A 23065-nucleotide genomic window follows, 5' to 3' on the forward strand; every position below is an offset into this window, starting at 1 on the left:
CTTGCATTTTTCTCTCTTTTTTAAAGAAGCATTAAAAAAGATTTTTAATCAAATTTACATCAAATTATATTATTGGCCAGATACTGTGTGCTGGATTCCCTTAATGCATGTCCTCAATGTTGCCTCAAAATTGAATGCTACTTTTCTTTTCTTTTTTTTCTGCAGACGTAGTTCGAAAACACCAAAACTTGACTCAACAAACTGTTTCTGAAGAGTCAAATTTGCATTGATTTCTATGTCAAAGTTAAGGAGGAATACTGGCCTGTAATTAACACAGAGCAAACCTATGCTTGGTGTGAACAGTGGAATACCATAGATTTTGTTTCAGTTATTTGCTATGTTGTATGTGAAGGAAGGGTATGTCTTCTGACAGATAAGTCCAGTTAGATGCACCAGGCTGTTTTATAAAGGTTTGTAACTTCCGATGGTGTTTGGGTACTTCAAGAAAAGAAAATGAACAAATGTCCAACTAGACACACTGTATGTGTTCATTCTTACCCCTAAATTAAACAAATATGCTTTCACTGCAATATCTGGAAGATATTCAATCTCACTAATGGATGAACAAAATTTTAGCATGAACAAAAATTAAACTATAGAATAGTGGACCACGTCTGACACTTCAATACATAACAAATCTCTGACGTTAAAGATGGGTGGCTGTGTGGGGAATAGCATGTAGCATACCAACAATGTAGCATGGTTAGTTTCACTTTGCATTTATTTACAATAACCAACAAAAAAACCCAGATGAACTGCCATGTGAAACTTTTGTGGGTTAAGTTATTCGAAAAGACACCATTAAAATTTACAAGGCAGATCCTGTAAAAAAGTTAACAAAACAAAAAAAAGATCCTGTAAAAAACGACAGCGCATTTAGCCACGAACATTTTTTTATGCAGCGTAAGCAGGCTTGCAGCCTGACAGGCCTCGCTGTACGGGCCTCCTGCAGTGAGTTATTAATAAAGCGGAGGTTGGCAGGAGTCACTCCTCAGCAGATTTCATTAACTCCCCTCAGTCTGCAAACACCAGCCAGAGTGACACGCAGGAAGTTGCAGCTCCTGCCAAAGTGGAGGCAGCGGAGGCAGAACCCAGCCCGAGAACTGCGGACCCTTCACGGCGAGTGACGGCTACCCAGAATGCACCTCTCTCTCACTTCCTGATATTTTCCATTTTTAAATGACCTCTCACTCATCCCCATTTTTCACACAGCCCAGCCCCTCTGTGTCATTTGTCTTTTTATATGATGCCATGCGACACCCTTTGGAGGGAGATGCGGCAGTTTTGGGCTTGCACTGTAGTTTGCCACATGGAGAGAGGGAGAGATAGATAGAGAGAGAGAGAGAGAGCACACCCACACTCACACCCACCTTCACCCTTCCCCCTCAAAGGTTTCCGTGGCAAAAACAATAAACTAACGCAACAAACTAAAATAAAACAAAAAAAGCGACAAAAAAAGCAAAACCCAGCGATAGCTTCTCAGCTCGCCGCTGGCCTCAGCTGGCTAACTTTTCAGTTGGCAGCTCCATAGTTTTTTGGCGGCCATTTCCTTTCCCCTTCGAATAAAACCGCCAACTCAAACTCACTCTCACTCTCTTGGCCTGCGCTTCTGGTCTTGGCCCCGAACTGTGGAGAGAAGCACACCTTTAAGCACCTGGGCTGATTAGTTAACACAACCCAGGTGCGTGCGTGTGTGTGTTCTCTCGACTGGTCGGCGTGGCCCAAACAAAATCCGCTTCTTCTTCCACATTCCATCTCCAAAAATTCCACGCACGACACATATGGAAACGATGTTTTAAACATAAGGAATCTGGTATAGATTGGATTTGTGCAAATGTCTTCCTTCTTTAATGCACGGGGGCTGGGAGTGATGTCCATGTTCATCGTCATCACCGCAAGCCTCAAATAAAACCAGAGGCATTTGCAAAGGCACTCTACAGCAGAATGCCAACTTCCTCATCTGGTGTTGCAAGGCTCAGGAGACAATCTTTTTCAGTAGAGAACAACCTTCTTGTGTGAACGTTCAATCTTAGACGTCCCGAATGCTTTATTTTTCCTGACGAGATTTTAGCGTGAGTGTAGTAAAGTGTAGTATAATGGACAGGGGAACTGGGCTTCAAATGCAGTGTTGCTCAATCCAAATTGTTTCAGTGTACTATCTAGCTGCATAAATGGATGCTGTCTTAAAAAAAAGAAAAAGTAGTGTCAGTCACTTTGGATCAGCACTTCTGTTAAATGCCTGTCTGCAGTATTCCCACAGACTAATCCCTCTGTTAGATCATAGCGTCTCTTCCTGCTTTCTCTCCCCTTGGGATTACCGCGAGCCGTTTCGCTGAAACCAACGCCCACCTTAAAACTGCTGTCTTTTGTCTTTCGCCTCTTTTAAGTGCTGCTCTATTACAATTTCTGTCCGCTTGTCAGAAGATATGTAGCGAGATGTGCGAAATCAATTGAAACTGTCAGCAGGCACTGTAACCGGTGTATCGTTTTTACTCCGTCGACGGCCGCGGTGTTGTTTTGTACGCTCGCGCGTTCCGTCCGTAACGGTGTCCTCTTATCATTTGTTAGCGCTGGCGAAGACCTCATCGTTAGCCGCACATTGTGCGATTAATTACGAGCCGTTGGTGTTCACCGAGTGATTGCTCAGCTCAAGAGCGCCGACAGGGAGCCTTGGAGGTTAACTGAAATTCGGTTGGGGAGGCCGGATGGTCACGTGCTTGATGATATCGCTGAGCCCCTGTGCGTGGTAAATTACGAGCCAGAAATTAATATTTTTACTGGAAGGTTCCAAGTTTGTTTCACACGTAGAGCATTGATACTCTACGTTTAGGAAAGGCAAACAACCCAGATTGCTTCATTAAATATGCAGCAGTGGAATTAGATACATGTAAGTAATAATAAACAAAAAAAGCATAGCAAGCTAAAAAAAATGCACCTAATGTGGTTCAGTTATGCTGTGCATTACATCGGACATATTTTTCCACCCAGAAATCAAGGTTAAAGGGCACCTTTATACTTTTATTTGTCTGATACAAATATACCAAAACAAACATTTACATATGTATTATTTGTAATAGTTTTAACAAATCATATTTAAAAATTACAACAAACCACCTCATTTTACCACCTAGTCTTCTTTGTCTTTAAAATCAAGTGAAAGGCAGAGTGTGCGTCCTTGACCCCCTCAACCCCCCTCCCCCCCACCCCCATCCCCCGCCAACACGCACCTCGGTTTTCATGTCATAACGACAAAAAATGTATGAGTTCAATGGAATTCACCTTAGTGCCACACATTGCATTGTTTGGTTTCTTTTCTTTTTTTCTTCTTTTTTCTTTATTTTTATATATTTTTTTTTTACGAAAGTGGTTTCATCTGGAAACTGTGTACAGCATGCTATTCAAATGGCCTCCCTTGATTATATTTATTCACTATATAAATTTTTTTTTTTTAATCTGAACAAAACCATGATTGAAATAAAGTGCAGTGAAATGCAGACCACTGTATTACACAGCATGGACAAAAACCGTTCTCCTCGTCAAACATAAAGCCAGCTTCACTCCATGGACAATGTTGGATTAGCAATGTTATTTTGCATTCATTGTACTTCAGCATAATGGTTGCATCTTGTAGCCCAGGGTAAATGTGATGACATGCTAGAAAGAGTGCATATGACAAGGACTGGACTCAATAAACATTCACCCTTAATTTTGACTTGCAATTCAACATTTTAGTTGAATTGCAAGTCAAAGTGTTAAGTGTTAAGTTATTTCAATACAAACACAATTTTTATTTTTTTAAATAAAAATAGTCATTTTTTTGACTTTATCATTGAACACCAAGGTCACCGAAAATGTTCATAAAAAAGGTAAGACTGGTAAAAATCTCTCGAATTTAACTGTCAAAGCTCAGGACTGACAGCCTCTGGAGCTGGGAGACGTACTGTAGGTCATCTCCTGTTTTTTTAAACTGTTTTCAGCCCAACTAATTAGTTATCGCCAACTTCTGACTTGGAATCTCGATTTTCTTTTCTACAAGGACAAATGTTGACTGAATCCAGGCCAACGAGAAAAGGTAACTTTTACAAAATGAAGGGACGGAAGATATGTGAAGTATTTCCATCTTGTCAGTTGGTTATTCAGAAGATAAAGAGACAATCCCAAAAACATGAGATACGGAACAGGGACGTTAGATAAACTATGAAAAAAATCCTTTTTGTTCTTATCATTGCAGGGCTGTGTTTTGTTTTGGTTGCTTTAATTTCTGACTCACACAAACAGAGACAGTTTTCCCATGAGAAAAACCAAGTTGGGACAAGACGTCTCAGATTAGCAAATCCACCTTCATTCATATGCTGAATCCTCTTGACTTGATTCATCCAATGTTCATTTGTGACACTCAAAAAAATAAAAATAATTTTAAAAATCTTAGTGATTATTTTGTTGTAAATCTTAATCAGTAATTTATTTGTTGGCAAACAAGTTTCACTTTTACAACAAATATTAGTTATGAGGTCATTCAACTTGGAAACCATACAAAATGAATAAATAATTATTAAAAACAAAAATCTAATCTGTGCTGCTAATGTTTTCTTGATCACCAATAATTGAAATTCCCCCACATTTTCTTTTGACCTTTTTTTAAACAAATAAATAAATAATTTTTACACCAGGGGAGAAAAAACTAAATCAACCGTCTCCAGTTTACTACGTTTAAAATGTAATATTTAAGGAGGAAAACCCTTCCGGTTTTTTTTTTTTTTTTTTACAAGTGCCAAATGCGTATCAACATGGTGTATGTTCTCATTCCCACAAGTATTAACTCTACGACTATGCAAGAAGATCTCTATTTGTTAACAGAGAGGATTCCACAGTAAGTGTTTGGCTTGGATTACAGCTGATGCACATTTATTGTATTGTTGCTATTACTAGTTCTGCTTACTAAAATTGTTTTTACAGTCTATTACTGGGTGGTGCGGGTCTGTTTTTGGCCAAACGTTAAAATTTCCTTCAGAAAGCCTCGGTTTCAGTCAAAAGTTCTACCTGGTGCCATGGTGCTCTTTCGAACATCACAAATGGCATAAACTATTGGTCTGCTATTGTTTCCATGGTGAAACTAAGTTTGAAATGTTGGTGGTAATGGTCTTTTAAAGTGTTATTCGTTGATTCGCTTTCTTGCTTCGACTGAATGAAGCAGCCCTAGAAACAATTTAGCATCCCTCACTATCTGACTGATTCGCTCACTCAGTGAGCGATTGGCTCCCTCGGCTATCAATGGCAGTACCTCATTTTACCACAAGAGGGCGAAAAGGCCAGCCCAGAGCCAAGTGTTCACAGGTGTCAAACAGTGTCTGTTCAATTCTTGGTTGTTCACAGGAAATATGAGGAGGGAAAAATAAAATAAAAAAAACAAACAAACAAACAGAAACATGGCCCCTACTGGTAGAATAAACCGGTAAGACCAGCACAACAAAAAGAAAACTGTTAATTAGTACATTTACAGAGACGAAGGCTTTGTAGAAACGGAAAAAAGCATACTATTATGTGCAATGCTAGTATCTGTACATTTACATAGAAATTCATTATAATTCTCTGTAATTAGTTTTCGTCCTTTAATAGTTTGAATTATTACAGCAAAAACAAAATATGCTCCGTCCAGCATATACGATAGTTCCTTCCACGTTTTTTTCTCTTTTTCCATTTTCCCAAAACAATGTCGCTGAACGCGCAGGAGTGACACAGCAAAATGTGCCACAGTACACCAGATAGGAAGAAAGTTTAAAAAGCAAGTATGGGTACAGAAGTATAATAAAAATAGTTTTTGATTGTTTCTGATTTTTTTTTTTTTTGTTGTCGTTATGTTCATTTTTGTTTTTGTTCATTTCTACACACTCGACTATTGGCAGACAAGTTTGTAATTCCTTTGGGATGTCCACAAAAAAAAAGCATTTAACAGATGAGCTACAAAGAGCAGTTCCTTCTTTGAATGCTGCCCCCCCCCACCCCCTCTTTTCCCCTGGGGGTGTCAAATAAAACAATGAACTGAGGATATCAGCTGCATCCTTGCAAGGTTCTGGAAAAGGCTTGAGACCACTTTGTTTGTTTTGTGGCAACCGGATGGGAGAAACACGGCAAGTAAGGTCAATAGGGTTAAGTAGGAACATCAAGTTTGTTCGAGCAACTGCTCTCCACCCCGGCACAAACCCACCACAAAGTCTCGAACCCAGAAGTCAGACGAGTCGCATTTCCTGTCTCGGTTTCGAATCCGAGTATCAATGGCATTAAACATTTTGAAAATACAGAGGAGAAACCAAAAAAAAAAAAAAAGAAAAATTAAAAAAATTAAAAATTCAAAAGTCCACCACTGCAAACGGTTGACCAGGGCTAGAAACCGCGGGAAACGGCCGAGCCTCTATAGGCTAGTGACCAGGTGGGACGGTTCAGGAGAAGGCTCCTCGGGAGACGAATCCTCTTCCTTGTTGGGAGGAACTATAAACCCGTCGCTGCTGCCCCTGCCCATTTGGTAGTAGGTGTGCAGCTCGTGGATGTGGTTCCGGGAGCCCAAGTTCGGCATGCTCTTGTAGTACACGTCGTCCGCCTCGCCGCTCTTGCCGGCGGGGAGCTCGCCCTCGTCCTTGGCGCTGCCGGATTCGGTGTCGGGCGAGCCGGCCAGCACGGGCATGCTGGTGTAGAGGGAGTCCCGCTGGGGCGACTGCGACTGCGACCGCGCCTCCTCCGTCTGCTCGCCGGTGAGCAGCGGGAAGAAGCTCTCGCTGTTCTCCTGCGGGATCCTCCGGCGGGAGAAGTGGTGGGGCGGGTGGTGGTTCTCCGCGGCCAGGCCCCGCGGCGGGAGCAGGGGGGCGTTGGACTCCTCCCGGATCAGCTCCAGCCCCAGGGCCTCCTCGCGGGTGAAGGTGGCGGTGGGGTTGTCGAGGACGACCGGCTCGTCGCCCTTGGCGCCGCCGCCGCTGCCACCAATGCCAACGCCGCTGCCGCCAATTCCAACGCCGCCGCCACCGCCGCCACCAATTCCGCCGCCACCACCGCCGATGCCGCCGCCGCCGCTGCCGACGTTGACGTTGTTGACCAGCTTGTTCATCAGGTTCCGGTTCTGCTCGCTGGACCGCTGCTCGTGGTTGTTCAGGTAGGACGGGATGTAGTTGGAGGTGAGCTCCTTCAGGATCTTCTTCTCCAGCGTGGTCTCCTTGGGGTTGTAGCCGCGGTCGATGATCTGGACGCAGTCGCTCAGGTACTCCCCGCTGGCCATGCTGTAGCTGTTGCCGTGGTTACCATTCAGTGGTAGAGTATCCATGACACTTGAGTCCCTGGCATTGTTCAGAATTCCCTCTGGGAAAAAATAAAACCGGTGAGAAAGTGAGACTACATTAGATTACACGTCAGTCATCATAAAAATATTAGCTAACTACTCTACTCATGAATACCATACTTACGAAATACGAACGGCTTGAATGTATTGATGATGAATTACCTTAATTATCAGTTCATTTTTTATTATTAATGCACTGACTAACACAACTTGGACAGGGCAACAGCACTAAATCACTTAAATTAACTTTCACAATGAAAAGTGCCCAGTGCCATAATCATTAGCTTTCATTTGGCATTTACCAAAACATTTTTGGGTACAATATTATCTGGGTAAAACTTCAAGCACATTCATTAAGTTTACAGAGTACCATTACCTCATTACCAGATTATATCAATTTTTACTACGTGCGCATTATAACTATTCACAGTACTGACATATAATGAAATAGAATGCCCATTGAAAATAAACACAGCATAATCAAACCATTCTTGATTTTTATCATTTTGAAATGCTTTTGAAAATGACTACTAAATTAAATACATTTTTCATGTCAATTGGATAATCAGAGAATGGTTTAAAGTTTACAGGGTTGAAAACATCAGCAACGACAATATTTACGTATATTAAAAGACTGAAAGAAAATGGACAACGAAAGACAACATGAAATGAATGCAGTTGATAAAGCTTGACACACACACACACACACACACACAAACCTAACAAACACACAAAAAGAATATGTGGTCATGCTATTGCATAGATGTGCAAGAAACAACTTAATTCAAGACCTCAGCCATGTAGGCCCTTATTTAACAAAGCTTCAATATTATCCAGAACTCTACTCAATTTAGTGTGCAAAAGAAAAGCAAAATCGCACTGTTTTTTTATTTTTGTGATTTTGCTACACGCTTTACACCTGCTGTGATAAATATGGGCCATTGTTCAGATGGCAGAAAACTAAACCCAATTAAAAATAAATAAACAAACGCATGAAACATTCAGTCATACTTTCTGTTCTCTCCCATGCAGAGAAAGTGGAATCCCAATTGGAAAATACGACTGTTTCAAATCAATTATTCAAATAATGTATTTTCCCAGTCTTAAGGGGCAAGGCGCAATCATAAATGCAGCGTTTCTCACAAAAAATATTGACAAAACTACATAGAATATTCTTTATTTTTTCCAAGGCACCGAAGAACGATTTTAAACCATGTGCCATTTATATCAAAACAATCCATTAAAAAAACTAATAAAAAAATAATAAACCTCAATCAAGCTTCGTGTTATTCAATGAAACTTCAAGTTTTTTTTTTTTTTTTTGTGGCTTAAAAGTTCTAAAATATACAATATAGCAATCGAGATGTAATGCCGATGGTAAGATGTAAACTACCGATTGGTTGATGCATTTCAGGAATGGACTTACTGTGCTATAATATAGAAAGCAACGCACACTATTAAACTCAATGTTTAATGTCAAATAATGAAAGCAGTTTTTTCAATTTCTTTAAAAAAAAAAAAATAGATAACAACTATGCATCATTTGGACAAATTTAATACTCAAATTTGGAATTTAGATGCATTTTTAACTGGAATGGAGGATGAGAAAAAGAATGGCTGTCGGGTTATTTCATCCCCTTTTTCGGCATAGAGTGAGAAGAAAGCGAGCTGAGGTCAATTACATTTGATATGCAATGTTTAGCTTTACTCCCATACTTGTCTCTCTGTAGGGTGCTGAACGACAGCATGGAGGAAGAAGAGAAGAAAAAAGAAGAGGAATAAGCTTAGAAAAGACACATTGGAGAAACACAAGTTACTGCAAACATGTTGGAGATAAATATAATTTAGCAGTTTTTTTTTTGTTTTTTGTTCTAGCTTCTATACTCTGAGGCCTGGTCTTTTTCCCCCTGCAAGTTGTCCTCACAGTGAATGTTGTCCAATAGTCTGAATGAATGGGGCAAAAAAAGGGAAGTTTCCTCAAGGATCTTATGCACATTTCATTTTCCGTGACTTGAACTTATGAAGTTGTCCAACTATTTGGTTTATGAGGACACATCATTATGCCTTTGAGTAAAAAAATTAAACGTTTTTTTTTTTTTTTCTGGAACCATATTTTAAAACAAAAATTATTTGAGAAGTGCAACTCATTTTTCAATTTTTCAATTACTTGTAGAAAGTGTTAAAAGGCAAATCGCCATAATGGAGTTTCGCCCGAACAAACATATTTAGTAAAAAGGCAATTTCAGACTGTTTGAAGGCCTAAAGTAAGGTAACGTATGAGAGAAAAAAGGTTAGTTCCCAACTAGTCTGCACATTTGATGGTTACGTACTTTCATTAAAATGTCTCATTTCCCCAAACTTGCAACTAATTTGGCTTTATGGCGCAAAACCATTACAAGAAACTAACCTCAAACTATTCAGCATCTAAAATAAAACAATCTGTGCACAGCAAACATAGTCTTGAACCAATTTTCAGCCATAAAAACAGCAAATGGAAGAAATCAAGTTTCTCTCAGTTTAGCATTGCACATGTATTCGAGAAATAAGTTTTCATTACACAATCAAGATTAGACCTTAACTTTGAATTACAAATGAATGCAAGCATTACACTTTTTCTTTACAAACTCAGTTTAGTGAGTTAGTTTTAGTGTTTGCGTATGTTAACATAAAATAATAATTTGTGCTTTTAATAGTTTGTCAAATGTATTGGCAAATGTTGATTGAATCCTAACCAGTGACTGTAGCACTAGACAATGGCCTGGATTAAATCTCCCTTTGTCCTTAACTCTGACTCATAACTGAAAGCAAATTCTCTCTATGTATCTACGCAAGACAAAGCTAAGGATAAATGCTTGACTGAATCCAGGCCAATGTTTCTGATATTGCTATGGAAATCATTTCTATTGATATTTATATCTTTCTGGCAGGGCTGTTCTTTAAATCCAAGGGAATGGGAAATAATCCACTTGAGTTTTTCCTTTGTACCGCAGGCTTGTTTGGAAATTGAGTCTGTGTATATATTTATCTGTATGTATATATAAACGTATATTGTTTTCACTGCTGCCATCTTGCTATAAAATATCTTTTTCCCCCTAAAACTAGAGATTTAAATGACTGTATGAGACGACCATATAATACTGATCGATGAGGCCAAGAACAGTCACTTATGAAATGTATAAATTTGTAAATAAACCAGACATTACAAAAAAACATGTCAAACTAGCATGTCATAGAGAAACAGACTCTTGGACAACAGCATTACCGAGAGGACTAACCATACGTGTGTGCTGACAAACCCCAGAAACAATGACTACAATGAACGTACACCAACGGACAGAGACAAAAAAAACACAGACAAAAAAACCACACAAGCACACAAGCTGTACAGTCCAGAATGACAGCTAAGCAGTCGAAGGAAACTGTGGATATATCTGGCTCCCAGAAGACTCTGTCAGATCATTGATTCAATTGACCGATTGTGGAATTTTGCAGCGATGTGCCATGTGAACACTGTTTCAGCACGGATTTCGACTAATGCTTGATAACTGTCAGATATCAAGGGCCTATTGCAGTGTTAGGAAACAGTATTATACACTGAGCCACTGGTTAATTATGAATGACTTCATAGGTTGGGTTGTATAACACTTTCTGAGGAACAGAGGATAAATGATGACTAATCATAATGAACTACTGATGCAAAGGGTTAGCCTTAACTAAAACGAAAAACAAACTCCAAATTCAGATGAAAAGTCCATTAGTAACAATAGGATCACAGGGTCAAGCTAATGATTTGCCAGTTCATCATCCATTTGTTATTAGCGACTACTATTCAAAACCACGTCATGCATAATCAGCAGGAAGTAATGTATTCAATAACAGTTTTCCAACACTGGGAAACGGGCCCTTGAACACAAGGTGAGATCTGAACAAACAACTTGGCTTTGAGGACAGTGCCTTAGCTGGGCAGCCATGATAATCCTGTTTCCAGACCACATCCTTTTGAGAAACAGCTGTTCGGGCACCAATGCCTGTGAAAGGCCAGATCAAACACGGTTGTCAAAGGGATTGGGATGGGGAGTTTGGGGGGGGGCTGGGGCTGGGGCTGGGGTTGGGTTTGAGGTTGGGGTGGGGTGGGGTGGGGTGGGGTGGGGGGGAAATAAAAGGCTAGCACACCTTGCGTGTTGTACATGCTCACAGTGGGGTTGTTAAACACGGCCGATTCCCCAAGCAATGTGTTATAGGGATTGTTAGTGCCATGGGGACGCAGGAGAGCGTTAGTTATAAGATGGTTAGCCATGGCTCCTGCAGCAAGCCAGATAGAGACAGAGAAAAGATAAAAACACACACATGTCAATCAGGCGAATGCATCACTAAAAACGAAAATGCCAGAAATCAATCTCCCTTTTCAGGTGTGGCGGGAGCATACTGAAAAGACTTGAAGGATAAAAGACTGTAATAGCTGTAATATATGGACGAGGTCAGAGAGCGATTTCAGTGATTTCTTGCTTTTCTGTCTTTTAGTTTTTAAGTTTTTTTTTTTGTGTTCATTCAATGGAAACACAATCACGATGCTCGCGTCTGTGCCCTCACATTCACAGGGATAATGGAAGCCAGCTCGATGCAACAGTGTACACGTACGTACAACGTGACGTTGCAATACAGTCAAGACACACGGACGGGAATTAAAACTTTGGCGTTCACAACCCCCCCCCTCCCCCTCCCCCCCCCCTCCCCCCCAAAGCTAGCAATCTCCAATTCTCTTTCAAATGCCATGTCGGATTTTTCTGACACGGAGAGTGTGTTCTGAAGTCTGATTCAATCGTATAATTTTTTTTTCTGCTTTCTTTTTTTTTTTTTTAATGAGAAAAGGTTTGTCCAATTTTAAATTCCATGTAGCAGGCTGTTCGGAAGACAACTTACCTTTTCGTCAATGCATCAGCACAATTCAAATACCCCGTCCCCCCCCCCCACTTACTGCACAATATATGGACCTCTGCCAATGGATAATTCTAAAAGGCACACTTTATGAGGGGTTGCATGAATAATTTTCTTACCTTTTCATGCTCAACCCGAGGGTGAACCGGGATTATTAACTGAACTTCCAATTTCACATTAGTTTGAGAAGGTGCGAGACACATTCCGCAGACTCTAAATCTCGAGCTCTTTTTGATGAATGTGTATTCAAGGATGTGCCTTGGCATGATAAAGAAAGGTATTAATTTCATAGCTTTAAAGCAGCGCGTAGCTCTGTTGTAAATCAAGCGATTTCAGGCCAATTTTTGGACATCACTTGATCAACTGACATCTTTCCAGTGCTTCGGAAATGCACACCTATCAGTCTCACTTTTTCTAATGCTCTATTTGAGTGAGAGTTTAAATTTATGAGAAAAGAATGAAGCACATTAATTTATTTCATATGGACCAAAGTGCTGAATAAGCTTTGGAAAATGTTCTGAATGAATAGTTTTACTGCAGTCAAACCAGCCCAAAACGTCAATGCCTGATGTGGTGCTTAACAGTAAAATGTAGTGTTAATTCAACTTTTCAAGCACATTCCAGAGTGGGATCAAATGTATTCTGTTAAGAGTTGAATTAACACTGTTAAGAGTTGAATTAACACTCTGCATTTTACTGTGTAAGCTAAATGATTTTCTTGCATCTGATTGGCGGACAGCATGTTAAACCAGGATGATTTATACGGGGGTATCTCATCCTCATCTCTCTAGTTCCAAAAACGGAACAGGCAGAAAGCCTGCACATCTCCTGCTCTAATAGCTTGTGTGGTTACACAGTTCTAGTTCGGGATAATTAAAAAATAGTTTTACTAGTTCTGTGATGGTGGAAAGTCTGATGGTAGGCTGATTTTCTTAAGTGGGTTTTTTTTGCCTTTTGATTTTTTTCAAATGTTCCTCTATTGCCTATTTTAGACTTCCTAATGACTGGCCAAGACAGCATATTCCCTTCCGTACTCTGACTTTGGCCTTCAAGACTGTCCACTCTTTCTCTCGTTAGTATTCATTAGGGGAAGCATTGTCAGGCTCTTAAAAGTACTGGATTTTATTTTACTTTTTTATAAAGATGTTTTTTCTTTTTTTTTTTTCTTTTGGCTTGCAGGTCAGTTATGGACCCACAGTTTTGAATCTCCCCTTGCAATTCTCAGCAAGTTGAGGTGCAGCTGTATGTGTGCACACAGACTGATGGCTGTTATATACATCCCCCCTCCACCCCCACCCCCCTGCAAACAGTGAGAGAGCAATCTTAGGACTGCCTTGCTTAAGAGCATAATCATTGAGTTCCTGTTGCCTAATTTCTCAGAAGCTTCCGTCTGTCAGCCAAACAGCTTATTAGTGTCCGTGAGTTTGTCTGTGGTGCGATCGGACTGACAGCGAGACTGAGGTATTCAGGGACACCTTCCGTCTGCCTACAGCAGCCTGCAGTCGGCTCCTAGCATGGAATTTCCGGAAAGTTCCTTTTGGAAATATTATCAAAAACGGGCCAACAAAAATGAGTCCAAATAACTGAGCGTTATTCTCATGTTTACGTGTGCCAAAGCGCTATCTGGAGTGATTGTTTTCTCTGTTTTTCTTTCTGCAGAAATGATGTCCGTGATCTGCATTTGACAAAAAAGGTGCCTGAGTCATTGGTAGGGTGGTAAAGGTGTTGTAAGATTCCTATTAGTATCCATTCATTAAGCGCTGGATGATGTGTTTGGTCTCTCTTGTCAAGTTAAGCCTTCTTCTGGAAAAGATATTACTGCAAAAACAGACATTTCCCAGAGCTAATAACAGCAAATGTCTGGGGGAAAAAAAATCTCTGTCTGGAAATAACACAGACAAACCTTTGCATTTAATTTTGCATTACAGTATGTGTTAGTACAACCTATCATAAAACCCAACACCTTCCCTCAACAGATGATATATATTTATAAAGATGAGCAGCTCAAGTGCATAGCATTTGTGCTGTTACTGCATGTTAAAATAACTGCACCGTTTAGTCTGAGTATATATTTAACAAAGGTTTACTCAAATGAGTCATTGCGATTCAGCAGCCGGGGACAAAGTGCCTTTAGGATGATACTGGAGCTAATGGACGTAAACCTGTTTTCTGTGGTCTGCAGACCATTTCTTTGAAATTCTGGTAACGGAAGCACCCCTTTCAAACAAATCTAATAAATCTGGCTGATGCCATTTCCTCGGGGGTTCGGCTGCGTCTTTTAGCCTGTCTAAGACACCGGCAGCCATCTAGTATTTTTGCAGAAATTCGTAAGTGCCGGTGCCGGAGACGAGCCCTCTACCTGCGCCCCAAACCCACGCGGGCTCTACCTGCACCCCAAACCCACGTGGGCTCTACCTGCACCCCAAACCCACGCAGGCTCTGTCGCTCAACTCATGCCTTTGGGATCGCGTCTTAAAAACGCATCACCGGCACTCGGGCGTAAATAAACGCAATAAACGAATAAATAAACGCAATAAACGAATAAATAAAGGTAATAAATAGCGAGTACGAGGCAGCTGTCGGGGAAGCGCGAACCAGCGATGAGGTAACGAGCGGCGAGGCTCCGGGACTATCGCTGCCAAGCACTTTTTTTTAAAAACCCTCGTTAACGTGTCGACGGGCGAAAGCAAACTCGTCAGCGCCCCGCTGCCCCGGCGCGCCGCAGAGACGCAGCGAGCGGCCGGCTCCACCGTTACCTCTGTTCAGCGACGCCGAGCTGTTTATGTCGCCCGTGATGAAGGACGACTCGGACTGCTTCCTCACCGTGTCGTTCCACATCCGGCGGATCCGGCTCTGCACAGAGGAGAGGGGAGAGAGGGAGAGGAGGAGAGGAGGAGAGGGGGAGAGGGGAGGGGAGAGGAGGAGAGGGAGAGAGGGTGAGGGTGAGGAGAGCGGGAGGGGGGAGAGGGGAGAGGGGAGGGGAGAGGAGGAGAGGGAGAGAGGGTGAGGGTGAGGATGAGGAGAGGGGAGGAGAGAGAGGAGAGTGGGGAAGAGGAGAGGAGAGGAGAGGGGAGAGGAGGGGAGAGAGGGAGAGGGGAGAGGAGAGGGTGAGGAGAGAGGAGAGGGGAGAGGAGAGGGTGAGGAGAGGGGAGAGGAGGGGAGAGAGGAGAGAGGGAGAGAGGAGAGGGGGAGAGGGTGAGGATGAGGAGAGGAGAGGGGAGAGAGGAGAGGGTGAGGGTGAGGATGAAGGAGAGGACAAGAGATGAGCCTCGCGGGACAGAACCACTGACTGGGTGACAGTGGCCACGACAGGCGGCGGAACTAAGCGTAAGCTAGCGGCTCGCGGCCGTGGACGGCGGGAATCAGAGACCGCGACATACCGCCAGCGACGGACAGTCTATTAACCAACCCGCCACCATCCCATGATCTCCTGATGGGCCATCAAAACTTCTGCTCATCAGACCACTGTGGGAAATGTTAATGACTTGTTATATACTTGTTACGTTATTTATTTATTCGTTTAGTTAGCCATTATCGTTTCACAAAGGCCAAACTGCTGTAGTGCCTCAAGGAATTCAAAATAACTGTCAGTAGAAATATATGCAACAATAATCAACCTACAATACCACCCAGTTTGTGTGATTAGGCAGTCTCAAGTGTTTTTTTTTTTTTTTTACAACTTCCCTGCTTTGAACAATAACAATTTGAGTTGAGAAACCATTTATATAAATAGAGATATGAGTTTATTTATGATTTTGAGGGTATGATGCAATATGCACCAATATCACTGGTCCCAAATGGAAATAAATAACATTTTTAAAGTACTCTGAAGGCATAACGAAAGTGTTGACTTGCACAGTTTTACTCTGTGAGTGCACAGGTATGACTCAATGGAGCAGGTCTCAAAGGTGTCCGGTCCAGATCAGGCCTCCTCAGTCCTCAAACTGGCCCCACGGCCGGAGGAAGAGTCACGAGGAAGACCCGCAGCGGTCCGGACCCGGTTACGGACCAGCGCCACGCGCTGACGGGCGAAGTTCTTCTGACAACGTGTCGGAGGCTGTTCCTCACTCCTCTGCCCTTCTCAGCTTTGACATTTCTGAGTCTTTTTTTTTTTCTTCTTTTTTTTGATGTAACAGTGACAGGAACGGAAAAACATGTCATTCCCTGAATGTGAACGGATCAAACCGCCCACGCAGTCAGTGGCTACAGCCCTCCTGAAAGCCCACCTCCGCTCGACGGCATCCTCCGCAAGATCGCCGCGAAATGATTTACATAAATAAAATGTGTCGCCGTTGTCCGACTTATTTAAACGTGTCAAGATGACGTTCTTTTGAGCGTGAGCCATCACACATGGTTTGAGTAGCATGTCACAAAGAGACTTAATTCAGCATATATTGTATGTGCAAAAAAACAGAAAATGGCAGCTGAGAATAAGTCCTTTACAACGTACTTCAGTGATTGCAGGTTTATTTAAAAAACCCAGTGATTTGACCATCAATTACCAACTTTCTACAGCCAGCACTTAACATCACCCCAAGCATATATAAATAAGGATGATATATGCTGTTACCTGGCAACAGATATATTGCAGATATATTTCACCCATGAAGTACAGTAGGCGTGAGGTGCTGTTTTAAATATATTTTCAGGCTTCCACGCCCCATGTATCAGTTACAGCTGAAGCGAATGTGCTTTGGTGCACTGGCATGGTCCTGCTACTGAATCGATTCCAGAATGTTCCAGCGCTTTCTTTCTGTGGGAGGGAGATAAAAGCCTGACCATGGTGTCAATCATGGAAGGAGGCTTCCAGTGAAGAGAGGTTCCCTTCGACATGTTGGGCAAGATTAGGTGGACTGCGGAGGAAAGCCGCAGCGGGCAGAACAGTTTTGGAGGACACGCTAGCTCTCCCAGAGCAATGAGTCGGGCCACTGAATAGAGTCGGACATTTTCAGAATTTCAGAAATCAGGGGGATAACAATTGGTTTAAAAAAAAAGTAAAACACGTTAGCAGACATTCAGTTTCAGGCAATTCTGACGACCACTTTTTCAAAATCATCCCCTTCCATTTAAGCTAGATACCTACAAATGTCCAGCCAAAGAGCAAAAGAAGGACACCTGAATTATGGTGCTTAAGAAGATAAGGTGTAAATTTTGACACGTTACACGGTTGATTAACAAATTTCCCATCGGTCCTTCTCAGACTAATCAATTTGCGAAAGAGAAAAAGGCCGGTAACGGTTCAGAAACTGGCAGTGGACGGGAGGAACGACACCGTAAGCAACGGCAGAGAGAAAGAGAGAACGACAGCGGGTTTCAGAAAGAGCGCCCCCTACCTGTGAGCCTGTGGAGTAGCGTCCAGGTGTACGGGAGGCAGTGCTTTTGCCTGACGTGATGGAGGTCTCCACGCTCTTTCCACTGCAGCAGTGCGTGCGCAGGCACTTCCCATATTCCTTACGCACCTACAGAGATATAAACAAGGACTTAAAGAGTACGCCTCCCCTCTACTTTGTCTCCGGCTTTAAATATCTAATAAAAACATGTTTCTGAAATCATTTTGGCTAACGTTAATCTTGTAATCTTGTTGCGGCATCGTATCTGAACTCATTCGCTCATTTGTCTACGTGGAATATGTTGGTCGCTTGAGGGTTAAATAAGGAACTGACTATCCACAAAAGATGGAATTGCTTTTTGCATTAGATGAGCAACCAGATATTCGGACATTGAGGGTACTAAGACAAGGGCAGCCTTGTAAAGAGCAAAATAAAAATGAGGTTGGGCACGACCTTTGCACCCTTCAGAAAGGCATTGTTTCCATTTATATCCAGGTCTAAGTGGATACTACGTAAAAAAGTTGTGCAAGTCGCTCTGGTTAAAGCCAGTAATGTCATGCAATGGATCCCTTTTCAGAATGCAGTTTTAGATCCTTTTCCTGTTGGATTTATGGATAGCTAATCACAGCGACTCAGAGAGTCCAAGTAACCACCTCAACTCAGACTCAAACTTTCTCAGAAATACAGCATAGGCGTTAACCCTTTAAGGTGTGAGATCAAAAATGCTGGATGTGATTAGAATGTTGTTAACTGGACATTCCAATGCTGATGAAAAAATCACTGCTGGTATTTGAAAGCAAATGGAGTTCTAGAACACTGACTTAGAATAAAATAAAAAATAATCTACTCTTCAGAGGGTCAAGTCCTATGTGTGTACTTGTGGAAATAATGGGCGGTTTACACTATGGGAATAAAATCTCAACATAACCCCAAATGCCATAAATCATTTGTTGCCAGGGACTATTTTATTATTAGCATACTTGTTTTTATTTTTTTATTTTTTTATTATTATTATTATTTATTTTTACAAGGCCACTGTAGATAGTGAACTGCGCTTTAGTTATATGCCAGCATTATGTACTTACAACATTATGGTCTCAGAGAATAGATTTTTTTACTACACACTGCACATTTACAGTTTGATCGATGATGTTGTATATTCTGTACAGTATCAGAGGGGAGACTCGGTCTACGGCCCCCCTCTGTTTTAATCAGCAAGACGTTAATGATACCAGAGATATACGGCTAACAAACATATCTTCCACGTTCCTTCATTAATATGTATGCCATTCCTGTGCTCTGCATCTTTTAGACTATTCCAGCTGAACCCCACGATCATATACCGTGTGGAATCCAGTATAAGACACAAGGAATAGCTTGCTTCTGCTAATCATGCTCATTTAGTTGAAAATTATTGCGACCTGTTCCTGCTGACACAGCAAAGCTTTGTCTTATGGAATAATGTCAGTGGTATATTTTCCTTAATGGAGTAAGAGGCAGGTCTCAGTGTTGGTTCCAATGTGCCCCCCCCCTCCCCCCTTGCCCAATCCCCTGAAGACCAAAGACACAGCATGCGGCCTGGAAGAACCCAATAACCTGTTTTCCTTTTTAGCTTTTAGGTTCATCCCTGTCCCATAGGAGACATGTGTGAACATGTCTACAACTGAAATGCATGTTAGGTCTAAAAACAAGACCCCACACCCTACCGCACCCCAGCCACACACAGACACACAGACACATACATGCACAGACACACACTCACACAGACCTCGAGGTTTACCTCCGGAATACTTTAAACACTACATGAAGGCACTACAGCAAAAAACCGTTCAATGTTCCATAAAGCGCACAGATGCCTTTTATTCATAAGATAATCCAACGTAGCGACTCACCTTCTTCTGCAGGATGCAGTGGAATATGAAAATGAACATCCCTTGTAGTGAATTGAATATGGTGAAGAGGTAAGCCATGATGACCGTGCTCTCGTTGATGTACATGAGCCCAAAGGCCCAGGTCAGGCCCAGGAGACACAGCAGTGCAATGGCACCAATCACCCACGATCTGAGAGACAAAAAAAAGCAGGGCGTGAGCCAAACATCCCTACAGAGTCCAGACTGTTCCATCCATCCATCCGTTATCTGTACCCGCTTACCCTGGGCAGGGTCGCGGGGAGTGCAGGAGCACATCCCAGCATGCACTGGGCAAGAGGTAGGAATACACCCTGGACAGGGCACACACACACCATTCACTCACACCTATGGGCAATTTAGAGTCTCCAATTAGCCTACAGTGCCTGCATGTCTTTGGACCGTAGGAGGAAACCGGAGTACCCGAAGGACATGGACATGAGGAGAACATGCATGACTTCACACAGAAAGACCCAGGCCGGGATTCGAACCAAGGACCTTCTTGCTATGAGGCGACAATGCTACCCACCGCCACCCTGTCTAGACATTCTAATCTGGTTATTACATTTCCCTTTTCTCTAAGCAGACACTGATGCCAACCTTGTGGAAAATAACTGTAGATAGATTCTTCATATCTTCATACTCAAGGTGATATTGTACTTCTTTTTATATAGAAATCTACACTGTGTTTATTTTTTCCCAGTCAAAAGCGCAGTGGCTGTGATATTTTTATGCACCCCCTGCAGAGCGGAAACTTTATGAAAAAAAAAACAGCAATTTGTCATTTCCCTCAAAAGGTCAGTCCTTCCTCCCTGTCTCCACCACAGCGAGACCAATTAATCTGATGAACTGACTTGGCAGCAATTGGAGAGAGAGAGAGAGAGAGACTGTGAGCAAGAGAGAGAGAGAGAGAGAGAGAGAGAGAGAGAAAGACTGTGAGCAAAAGACAAAAATGGCAAGAAAAAGATGAGGGAAGGAGGAAGGAGATGGATTTGATAATCTTTGCCCACATTCAGTCACCTTAAAGGGATAGTTCGTACTTTTTTAGACCCAGGTCTGCTGAGTTCTCACCACAAATTATGTAATAAATTGGGGTATGTGTCGGGCTCAGAGCACTCCTTCATCGAAATCGTGTAGCTCGCGCTCCGTTAGCCCTTAGCGCTGTTAGCCAAATAACACCGATTTAACGGTTGTCGAGAATCACCAGCAGACAGCTGTTTAACAAAGACATTATCAATAAACCAAAATTATATAAACACTTTGTCATATGTCTGTTTGCTTGTATAAATACACACATATGCTGTAATAAAAATGTACCGATATGGCCAAAAAACCCCAATATTTTTAAGTTTAGGTTTTGGAACGCTTGCCTTATCGACAGAAAAGATAAGGGGTGAGATTGACCCTTTGTAGAAAGTAAAGGTCAGAGCACGCCCCCCCCAAACCCCCGTCCCCCCGTTTGGAGATGAAGAGCCCCTCGTCTTCAGTCACCGCTCAGCGTGCAGCGGCCGATATCCCCGATTACTTCGCTGCCCGGGGTTTAAGATTAGTGGAAAGATTTTTTTTATTTCTTTTTTTTTCTTTTGGGCTGGCTTCCAGCTACAGGTAGGAAATTGCTTATTGATACAGTAGATGCAGCAGAGGCCCGGGGAAACAGAGCAAATAAGGACACCTGGATCTGACAGAAAAAGTGGCTTCATGACAAAAACTAGCAGAGTAACCTGATTGCACTCATAATACACATTTTTATGAAAATAAATACGTCCTGAAAATGTATAAACCTGTACAGATATGAGCACCCTTGAAGTAGTATTTATGCATGTTTTACTGCCAATAGAATAATTTTATCATTTGCATCATTTTATCAGTTTGATTGTTTATCCATTACTGTAGTTTCTACTCAAATGTCTTTACATTTCCACCCTGTGACTTCACACAGGGTCGTGGGGGGTGCTGGAGCCTATCCCAGCATGCATTGGGCGAGAGGCAGGAATACACCCTGGACAGGCCGTCAATCCATGCGCCGTGCAATTAAATCTCCATTTATATTTGCATTTCTTCTGCACTCGTCGGCAGAGGAGGGTTCCTGCTTTCTCCATTAAACACGATGCTTGAATATTCCCCAGCAAAAAGTGCGACCTTAACTCAGCTGAATGAGTAGGTCGGACGTGAACGCGGCCCTGTTGTGCTCATGCATAATTGTCACGTATCATGAGGACCCCTATTCAGGATTTTCTGTTTTCCTTTACTGCTGAATTACTTATAGCACCCCCCCACCCCACCCGCTTTGTGGAAGGGGAGCCCGCATTAAGTCTGTACAGTGCACTCAGGTTTGCGAGTTCACCCCCCCGATATCCTCCTGGATACTTTTCACTTACGCCACGTCTGCAAAAAAAAAATGCCACCATCCGGGCTGAGAAATCAGAGACAACACATTAAAATAGATTAAAAAACAGGAGATCTACTTACTGTAACGAGAGGCAGCAATGCTCGTTATTATTTCTAAATATGAAGTATGAACTGAGCACAGCGCATATCTATATGTTCCACCTGGGCCAGGACAGTGGACAGTCCCGGGACAGGGGCAGGGTACGGGCGTACCATTTTTGGGACATTCTAATGTCCTCCTCCACACCTTCATCCTGAAAAGTCCTCTTTCTGTTCCCGATCTCTCATCCCTCCACCTGAGGCCCAGTCCTTCCTTCCTTCCTTCCCTCCCTCCGCTCTGTTACCTCTACCTCCTTTCTCGATCCCTCGCTTTTCCTGCTTTTCTCATCACTGTCCTTATTCCCCAAGGCGCTATATTCACCGGCCACAGCTTGGGCTGCCAAACCGTACGTGCAGCATTAATTTTTAGAAAATGTGAAATTGCTTTTTCTACACATTGCGATCCCACTCAACGGTGAACTGGCTAATGTGCAATACAGACTGCGACAGCGGAATACGACGAGTTTGCTTCTCGAAAACAAACAGAGAAGCAGTGTTGCAAGAGAAAAATACCCCCTACTTGAGAAACGAATAATAAAATTTACAGAGCGGTGCACAGCTGTGCAAAAATATTGTCTAGCGAAAATGGTACAGGTCGGACAAAAGAAGAAAAAGAAAAAAAAAGATAGAGTTTAGATCCAGTTTCGTGCAGGTGTGTAGGATTTACACTTCCTGTAATTAAGAATGGAAAACAATGAAGATCCAATGGGGAAACTCATTATTGTTTTAGCATAGTCTTGTGAAAGCAACAGGCCCTGTTGAGTATGTATCAAAATGAAAAAAAATGCACGCATAAATATATAATTTATAAAAATGTGTCTCATTATGGCTTCCTCTCTGTAGCTGTTTCTGGTTTTCGTTCGACATACTCTGCATACACTGCGTTCTGTATGGCTTTGCTGAAACATTTAAGAAAATTAGATTAGGTGCAACGGAGAAGATGAGCTCTCATTAAATTGCAAATACTTTAATGCCTCAAACAAGGCACAATTACATCCAATCGCTCTTGTGTGCCTCGCCTACGATTCGACGCGTTAGTCTCAGTACGTCCGTACGTCTGTCCGCCTCCATGAAAGACACTC

At 42.2% G+C, this 23065-nt stretch overlaps 1 protein-coding gene across 11 annotated transcripts in view; it reads right to left on the reverse strand.

Annotated features, from left to right (window-relative positions):
- Nucleotides 1-3814: 3814 nt before the first annotated feature.
- adgrl3.1 (adhesion G protein-coupled receptor L3.1) overlaps nucleotides 3815-23065 on the reverse strand; it is a 223943-nt gene continuing 204692 nt past the window's right edge. For 5 of the 11 annotated variants that reach the window (XM_035417534.1, XM_035417525.1, XM_035417527.1 and 2 more), the window contains 6 exons: nucleotides 19482-19650; nucleotides 17593-17718; nucleotides 15016-15112; nucleotides 11498-11626; nucleotides 9041-9058; nucleotides 3815-7344 (listed from right to left, as the gene is read on the reverse strand). In XM_035417534.1, the coding sequence (XP_035273425.1) occupies nucleotides 6410-7344; nucleotides 9041-9058; nucleotides 11498-11626; nucleotides 15016-15112; nucleotides 17593-17718; nucleotides 19482-19650 (1474 nt within the window). In that variant the 3' untranslated portion in view covers nucleotides 3815-6409. Of the gene's footprint in view, nucleotides 7345-9006; nucleotides 9059-11497; nucleotides 11627-15015; nucleotides 15113-17592; nucleotides 17719-19481; nucleotides 19651-23065 lie in introns of all 11 variants that reach the window. The other 6 variants (XM_035417533.1, XM_035417530.1, XM_035417531.1 and 3 more) reach the window with 5 other exon arrangements.

This window comes from Anguilla anguilla, chromosome 5, assembly GCF_013347855.1.
Source record: "Anguilla anguilla isolate fAngAng1 chromosome 5, fAngAng1.pri, whole genome shotgun sequence".
Classification (NCBI taxonomy): domain Eukaryota; kingdom Metazoa; phylum Chordata; class Actinopteri; order Anguilliformes; family Anguillidae; genus Anguilla; species Anguilla anguilla.